Here is a 9,282-nt window from a genome sequence, read left to right on the forward strand (position 1 = left end):
GATGAAGGTCCCTTACCAATCCGCCGTCGGAAGCTTGATGTATGCAATGGTTTGCACTAGACCCGACTTGGCGTATGCTGTTGGAATAGTAAGCCGGTATTTGACAAACCCCGGCAAAGAGCACTGGGAAGCAGTGAAATGGATCTTCAAGTACCTTCGAGGTACGACCGACTTATGTCTCCGATTTGGAGAAGGCAAAGCCGAGTTGCAAGGCTACTCAGATTCTGATTTAGGGGGAGACGCTGATTCAAGGAAGTCGACTACAAGATATTTGATGAGATTTGCCGGAGGAGCTGTATCTTGGCAATCAAGACTTCTGAAATGTGTTGCACTATCTACAACTGAGGCTGAGTACATTGCCGCTACTGAGGCAAGCAAATAGATGCTGTGGATGAAGAAGTTCCTCATGGAACTCGGCCATGATCAAGACAAGTACGAGCTGGGTTGTGACAATCAAAGCGCAATCCATCTTGCGAAGAATTCAACCTATCACTCCCGCACTAAGCATATTGATGTGAGGTATCACTGGATCCGGGATGTAGTGGAAGGTGGAGAGCTCGAACTCGTCAAGGTGCACACTGACCAAAATTGGTCCGACATGATGACGAAGCCGGTTCCAGCAAGAAAATTTGAAGACTGCTATGAAGGAGCCGGGTTGATGCTGAAGCCGACGCATTGAAGTCAGAGGGGGAGATTTGTTGGGCTTCCTCCTTCAATGCTAAGCCCAAGCCCATTGAGGGGTTTCCTAAAAACCCTAACCCTAGATCTCACCTCCTCTATATATTCATTAGTTGTGTGTGGAGGTTAGGTTAAGAGATTAGAGAGAAAATATGAGAGAATTTTATTTGACAGATATTTGAGAGAAAATTGTTTGAGCAAAGCTTTATGCTTTGCATTTGAGACATCTCTAAAGAGAGTTTGAGTGAAACATCTCTAGGGTAGTTTGATTATCACCATTGTTGGAGAGGTTGAGTTAACCACCACATTGGTGTATTTGATTCTTTGTAACCATTATTTTCATAGTGGATTTTTGATCTGGACTAGGTCCCGTGGGTTTTTACTTCTTCATTGGAGAAGGTTTTCCCACGTTAAATCTGGTTGTGTTCTTCTTCTCTCTCTCCTTTTTTGTGATTTTTCGTTTTGTTTTTTCCGCTGCGCTGCCCGACCTAGTGAAATTCAGGCAAGGTATTGCTGAGATCTAAGATCGAGGATCTCATTGATTGACTTCCGCACAAAGGCCCCTGAGCCGATATGAGGGAACCGAGTTTTTCCCGACATATATTTATATATAACAAATAATTTTTTTTAAAACCAAGCAGGTGCCAAGGCACCTGCTGGCTATGAAGCACTGACACTTCAAAATTCAGATGTGTCGTGTCCGACACTTCTCGACACTCTCGGACACTCCGACACTCCCCGACACTCCAACACGTGTTATAAAAATTAAAAAAAAGGTTCAAAGGTTAAGTTGTGTTGAGTTTTTAGTTCTAATTATTAGATTCGTAGGATTCCGATTACTATTTTATTGAGTTTAATATAAATATTTGAGATATCTTATGTTTCTTTGCAAAATTTATGAATATTATAAGTTTAGATATATTTTTTTGTTAAATTATTGAATATTAAATATAATATATACTAAATAAATTAAAAATATTTAATATCAAAACGTGTTCTAACGTGTCAAAATCTAACATTTTTTAAAATTAACGTGTCGGAGTGTCATGTCGTATTGTGTCACGTGTTCCGTGTCAGTATCGGTGCTACATAGCCTGCTAGCATAGGAGTGGCTACGCCACTGAGTTCAGGAGATGAGATTTATAATTCCATATGCTTCTGATATCCATTGTAGATCAATTAGGAATATATATCTCAGAGAATAATATAAATCATTAAAAAAATCCTCACTCAATATTTTAAGATTTTGGATTGAGATGATTTTTTAAAATATAAATATTCTGAACATCGAAATGTTCAAAGTTACAAACTCTATATTTCCCATCTAGAAGAAAGTACAAAATTCAGCTGTACCTTGGACCTTATGTTCCGGTGAAAAACCCAACTGCCATCAATTTTAAATATAATTAACCGATTTTACCCCACAAAAAATAATTACAAAAATAGCTGAGTGATATCTAAAGTGTCTTTAGCAAAAAAATGATGTATTCTCTGCATTTTTTGTCCTATTACTCATCTATCCTATACATAAAAATGAATCTCAAAAAATAACTTTTATTATATGAAGTAATAATTTCCTAGCCAGCAGCAGAAAATTGAACCACAAAACAGCTATTTTGCAACCAATACCATCATTGATTCAAACCATATTGTCTAAATATTTATCATCATTGACATAACCATTTTCTATATAAATGACTATCTATGGTCCAAAATAACTAAAATTTTCAAACGGTACTTCACAGCTTTTTATATATATATATATATATATATATATATATGGGTTTTATAAGAGTTATGTTGTAGGAAAAATGATTATGTAATGTTATAGAGATTCGTTTTGCGTGCCGTAATTTTCTTTTTCTCTTTTTTCTTCAAAAAGTGTGGGCTCCACAAAATGTTGTGTGTGTAGGAAAGTTTGTTGTGTCATGTTAAATGACAAATGCAAACCTATATATATATATATATATATATATATATATATATATATATATATATTAAAAAAAATACTTGTCCTAAGAGAACCTATGACTTAAAATATCCAAAATTTAAGCAACAATCAACTAAAAATTAAGAGGCTTTCAAACCGGCATAGCAAAGACAACTTATCTGTATGTATTGACTATTAAGTAGGTCTTCTTTATTCAAAAATTTGCATATTATAGTTGAACTGGATGTCTCCATTCTCACTCTATAACATAAAAATCCCTACAGAAATCATCCATAGACAATTAAATTATTTAATTCAATTTTCTAAGATTTCCAAATTGAACCCTAACTTTTGCTCCAAAATCCCAAATAACAAGTGAAGTCATAATCGCTCATAAATACCAAATAAATTCGAAGCTATAAACCAAAAATACACCTAATTAGAGTGGAAAGGGAAAGAAACAATAAACTAGAGCACACGCATATGGCATTATAGTTGCACATTAAAATGCCTCGCCTACCAAGGTGAGTTGCAGGGAAAACGATAACACAAGGCTTCAATTTCTGTAGTAGGGTTTTGGTTTTAAATATTTAGGATATGAAAAACAAATATTTTTTTATTGTTTGTCGCTCTCTTTTTTTAATAAAAATAATTTTATCATTAAATATTTGGACTTATATATTTTCATGTTTCAAACTCTAAGAAAAAGTTAAGTTATAGACCGAACAAGGTCCGATTCAAGTAATAGATCGGTTATACAATTGATCCAGTATTAAATCAATGAATCGGTGATGAACTGCGATTCAATTGGTATTAACCGCTGGGAATTGAACCCAGTTCATCTGAATGGATAGTGTAGCATTTTTACCATTAGGCTATACTCAACTTTTGGTTAAAATGCATCTTTTAATATAACTATTATATAATTTAATTTAACTGATTGAGTCACTAACCCACCGATTAAACTAATGACTCATTAACTCAGTACATCAATCCGACCATACTTTTTTTTTTGGGTACAAATCGGACCATACTTTGAATAGAGAGGTGTGTGAAATATTAGAATGTAGTGTGTACTGTTGGAGGTTGGTTGAAAGGCCTATCACCACCATATTGGTTTTTGTAATTCCTTTCGGGCTAAGCTTTGGGCTTTCCTTTTGGGCCTTAAGACGGCCTGGGAATCTGGCTATAGTTATGTGATCAAGGTGAGTGATTTCCCCAGCTCATGCTATTGATCAACTAGTTCAAATGAAAATCTTTAAACATCTCAATCCACTATATTAATAAAGAATATGGAGACTAATTAACAAGGATTGAATGGTTCGAGTCAAGCATATCCACAAAGAAGGGAATTTATACGCCAGTGGGCTTATGAATTGGAGCCTTAGGCTAAATTTGGGTTTTCATTGTACCAAAAAAAAAAGATGTCAATAATAGATTTTTTTAGAGATATTATGTAAAACTGTTAATGTATTTTTACTTAGGCTTTAATATTTTTAAGGTGAATGTAGATAAGTTATTTACATTCGCTACCAAAACAACGTCATTTTGGGTAGAAAAATTAAAAAATTATAATAAAAAAGACTATTATAACCCTGAAATAAATTATAATTTCAAAAATACATTAATTTCTGCCTCAAAATGACGTCGTTTTGGGCTCAACGTAGATAAGTTATCTACATTGACCGTAGAAAAATCGAACCTTTTACTTAATAGATTAATTTTTTGAACAGTCCCCATAAGGATAAGGCTTGAAGAATGCTCTCATGAGTATTCATGTGAAATCTTCGTATATAAGAAGTATTTTCTACATATGGGGTGTTTTAATTCAATCCAAACCAAAATTCAATCCAAAACGGAAATCTAATTAGAAATCAAATAAGTTTGGTTACTTTTATTTGATTTACTTGAAAACTAATTGAACTAGACTGATTTTAGAATTTAATTTTTAAAATTGATACATTCTAATTCAAAGAGATTATATTTAGAATGTCTTTTTCTTTATAATCGTTGTTATTATCGTTATATCATTAAATTAACGATTATAAAATGACATCAAATGAAAATTATTCATTTAATTTTGATTCAATGATAACAAAAGTAATTGGAAGGAGAGAAAAAATGTAAATATAACTTACCTCCCTAATATATTATTATTACTATATAATATGATTTTTATTAATCAATTTATACTTTTATCTACAATAACTAATTTTTCATGCATTTCTTTCATTATATGTTGTCCTCAATTCAATATTATTTCACGTGTGTTAAATGGATTATTCAGATTTTTTATTTTCTTTTATTTATTGCTTTTCCTTTTTAATGGTTAGTTGTTTTAACTCCCAAAATTTTTGGCTTAAAACTTTTTTATTTTTTTACCAAAAACTAATTAAACTAATCAATTTTTTAAAAAAACATCTATATATCAAAATTTAGCATCCTTGAAGTGGGATAGAAGCAACCTAAAGTGGCAGGTGTGGCACATCTAAGTAACGAAAATTTGTTAATTCCAGTTTTTAATTTATATTTTTATTTAAGTCCCAATTTTTTTTCTTTTTTTGACAGGATATACTTACATCCGCCGCACTCAAAATTTGTCCCCAAGTAATACATAGTGTAAAAATGTTTTTTTTTTGGATGATGTACCATGAAAACCAAGGTCATTATTTGTCATGTTTTAGGAGGGCAATTTTTGTGACTTGTTTGATACATATTGTATTTGCCATAGACTTCAATTTCTTATGCTCTGCTTCTAGAGTTACATACAGCAGACGTTTGATACGCAAAATTTTGCAATATTTTTGAGAAACTAATTTTTTTTAAATTTTGTATTTTCAAATACTATTGTAAATTGAATATAAAAATTATATTTTTAAAAAATTAAATTTTTGAATAAATTTTTTTTATCATCTGCCAAAAGCCAAGAGAAACTTTCGTTGGTAGATAGCAATCATATTATATTTATCCTTATATTTATTTTTATTTATTTTTTTGTTTTGCCCTTGTATTAAAAACGAAAAAAAGAAGAAGGTTCCCTTCATGTTTGTCCTTCCAGTTTATGTGATTGATGAATAAGTCTTACCCCCATCTTTGCAAAGCCGCAGCATCTGATTCGATTCTGACATAATCGAAACCTGTTTTTTTATTTGTTATCCATGTATAAAACCCCCTCTATATTAGAACCTTGCTCCTTTTTTTTTATTATATAATTTTGTGCTGTAAAAGAGAAAAGAAAGAACAACTAAACAAAAGCAAAGATGGAATTGGCAAACTCAGAGTCAAAGAGAGAGTGCGTGTATCCAGGCTCCGGAGATTTTCAGATCCCAATTGATCTATTCGGTTCCAAAAAGCACGCCGGAGTCCCACGTGGCGTTCTGGCTTTCGCTGATTCGTCGGGTAACATACTCTTCAAGGTGAACCCTCACCCACCCAATCCTGACTCTTCCGACAAGAAACTCTTGCTCGATGCTTCCGGCAATCCTGTCTTCTCCATCTACGGCCATCACGTTTGTCTCTCTCTTTTCTTTTGCAACTTCCTCAAAAAATTTAAAGAAAAAAATAAATATTACAATATGAACATTTTCATGATATGATTTTACAATTTTTTTTTTTTTTTTATTTATAATTTTGATAGAATGGGTCTTGGAAATGCTATAAAGGGGACAATGAGTTAGTGTTTAGAGTGCAGAGGACCCTCAAAACACTTACTAGAGTTGAGTTAGAGGTGTTTTTCTATGGTGAGAGGTCCAACGATGAAGGTTGTGATTTGAAAGTCAGAGGTTCCCCTTTCAATAAATCATGCAGCATCTATAAAGACGCTGACTTGGTAGCACAGGTACTCAAATCATTTCATCCTTTTTTATTTATTTATTTGTGTGTATATTCAGATCCCAAATAATATTACATTAGGTACATTATACAAATTAAACCATGGCTAGGCTTGACTTGATTAGAAATTAGAATTTTGCTCATGATATTATATTTCTCTTTGGTGACATGAAGAAGAGAGGACACAACTTCGGAAATTTCAAAGATGTGTTTTCATGAGTAATGACTGACTCCTTAAATAGAGAGAAAATGTCTACATTATAGAAGATTATAATCTAGGAAGTGCTGCATTACATTCTGGTGGATGGAAAATATTGATTCTGATTTATACTTTTGTGCAGACTAGCCTGATGTACAAACTTCACCAACTATATGTCAGTAGGGGTAAATTTCGCCTAACAATCTTTCCCGGGACTATTGACCATGCTATTGTTGTGGCTTTGTGTGTAATATTTTTGAATGGGAGAAAATAATATCATTAACAGACGGCATGCAATTGCAATTTATTTTAAACAGTTACATGTATCTCTGTAAGAGCTGGAAGCATTTTTTTTTTTTTTTTTTATGTATGATCTTTCTCTGTCTCACACACTCACACAGATTGAGGCTGGTAACACTAGTTCATGATCGATGACAAAATATGGAGGAAATGAAGAATTGTTCCTTATGCAAAGCATTAAGGCTGTAATCTAATCTGATTTAATTTCAACTGGTGTGAGATCGCAGTCTCAGAAACATTTTCATTGTTGGAGCATGTTTTATTGTATGAGTGGTGTGTTAAAATATAAAATCATTAATATGACTTCTTCTAACACTTTGGGAGAATTGGTTCATAACAGTGCACTAAGAAGCTTAAGAGACATTTGTCAGTATCCTCAATAGATAAGTCTCTTATTTCGTCTGTTTTCATCTCACTATTCATATGGCATATAACCAATATGTATTCAACTGAGTCAAGAAGGGTGCATCGATGCACTCAAATATAGATTTGGAGGTAACAATTGAGATTAGAATGAAGATCGAACCACAGACAGCTAAAGGCTCGTGTGTACTGAAATTAGCTTCTGCGATCAATTTATTTATTTATTTCCAGAATCACGCAAACATATGAGTGGGAAGTTAAGATTCAACACTCGTGTTGCGAAGCAAACATATGTGAAGATTTGTTTAGCAAACCTGGCTTCTAATAATTTGCATGGCCTAGTCTTGGACAATGAACCTCTTGAAAGTTTTCCTGTTGATTATGTCTGATTTTTCCCATGTTTCTACTCTCGAGAATTATATATTGTTGTCCGGTTTTTTCCTACTTTGGGCTTAGGCCCCCGTCAATAAAAAAGAAGAAGAGAGGATGCATCACGCATGGTTGAGCGACAATTCGTATGTTATTGATGGTAAAGATGTGTACCATTACACAGGAATTTGTGGTCGATAGGGCAATTGTAGAACAATTTCCTCATCGTCCTGGTTCAAATGCCAGTAGAAGTTGATGGGAGACCAAGATGTATACCATCGAGCTTAAGCAAATTGCTATTACACCCTTTAACTAGCATGGTTGTAGCAAGTAGCGCACCTAGTTGGCTAGTTAGACGAATGTTGTTAGTATGCAATTAAAATTTGAGCGGAATGTTATATTTACAAAGTTTTTATTTACAAACTCTTACAAATTATATTATGTCTAATAGGCACTGTTTTAAAACTCGGGTCGACTCGGAACCCGGTCATCAGACCGGTTTGGATCAAGCATTAGACCGGTCATGCATCGATCCGGTCAAATCCGAACAAAATCGACTAAATCCGATGACCCGGTGGGGTCATGCATTTTAAAAAAAAAAAAAATCAAAAAATCAAAACTGTTTCATCTTATCAGGAAAAAAAATGTAAAACTCATTTTAATTTTTTTTTTGTAATTTTATTTCTTAGTATACTATTCTACAATGATATCAAATTTTAGTTTCCAATACTGAAGGAATTTGCGGAATAATAAATTGAAGAATGTGACATATATCATTTTAATATAGTTGTTTGAAAGATATGAGTTCAATGTCATTGGGGAGGGGGCTGAACCTTTAGCCATCACTGTTCCCCCGCACTCCGGATTAGTTCCATAGCCGGCTCAAAGAGTCGAAGCTCGTGGGGATACCGGAGGGAGCCAACTCGTCTCAAAGAGATAATTAGGGTTGGGTAACTTCAAAAAAAAAAAAAAAAAAATGTCATTGAGAGGTATGTTCATGGAGATTTTGAGTTGCAATTTAAATTGACACAGTAATAGTGTGCTTTTTTATTTATTTATGCTTCATGTTTTTTAGCTTATTTAGTTAATCTTGTTTAATTTATTTTAGATATGGAGAATATAATTGAATTTATATGTTCATATTTTTATATATTTATATATATACGGGTCAACCGGTCCGACCAGTGACCCAGTACCCCGACCAGGTCGATGCCTGGGTCGAGTTTAACAACACTGACCGGTAATACACTCTTGAGTAGAGTGTTTCAGTAAAATGCATATGATAAAAAAATAAACAAAATTATGAAAACAACCTTCATTAATTTACCTAAAATTACATAAACACCCTTCATTAATCAAAACGACGTAATATTTTGGGTAGTTATAGATAAACTTATCTAAAGTGGCTGTAGAAATATTTACCCCAATATATATATATATATATATATATATATATATATATATATATATATATATATATATATATATATATATATAGGGGGTTTACATTTCTGCAGCTGCTGTACGTGCAGCTATCAAATACTTGCCATATATATACGTGAAAGCATTAAATGCAGTAAATCATAATCATACAAAAGATGAAAACATTAAA

General features: G+C 32.9%; 1 protein-coding gene across 1 annotated transcript; it reads left to right on the plus strand.

Moving 5' to 3' along the window:
* The first annotated feature begins 5,671 nt into the window (after nucleotides 1-5,671).
* Nucleotides 5,672-7,088, plus strand: LOC133298937 (protein LURP-one-related 7). The gene is made up of 3 exons (XM_061498328.1): nucleotides 5,672-6,117; nucleotides 6,246-6,446; nucleotides 6,781-7,088. The coding sequence occupies exons 1-3, from the start codon at nucleotides 5,869-5,871 to the stop codon at nucleotides 6,910-6,912; spliced, it is 582 nt and encodes a 193-aa protein (XP_061354312.1). The 5' UTR covers nucleotides 5,672-5,868; the 3' UTR covers nucleotides 6,913-7,088.
* The last annotated feature ends 2,194 nt before the right edge of the window (nucleotides 7,089-9,282 follow it).

This window comes from Gastrolobium bilobum, unplaced genomic scaffold (genome assembly GCF_033153095.1).
Source record: "Gastrolobium bilobum isolate Gb01-03AN ecotype WA unplaced genomic scaffold, APGP_CSIRO_Gbil_v1 utg21470, whole genome shotgun sequence".
NCBI classification, from domain to species: Eukaryota; Viridiplantae; Streptophyta; class Magnoliopsida; order Fabales; family Fabaceae; genus Gastrolobium; species Gastrolobium bilobum.

Excerpts from the sequence above, each read along its gene's own strand:
- LOC133298937 (XM_061498328.1), top strand. The coding sequence starts at position 5,869 with ATGGAATTGGCAAACTCAGAGTCAAAGAGAGAGTGCGTGTATCCAGGC. Across the intron at positions 6,118-6,245 it reads TCTCCATCTACGGCCATCAC|AATGGGTCTTGGAAATGCTA; the intron begins GTTTGTCTCTCT and ends TAATTTTGATAG. Across the intron at positions 6,447-6,780 it reads ACGCTGACTTGGTAGCACAG|ACTAGCCTGATGTACAAACT; the intron begins GTACTCAAATCA and ends ACTTTTGTGCAG.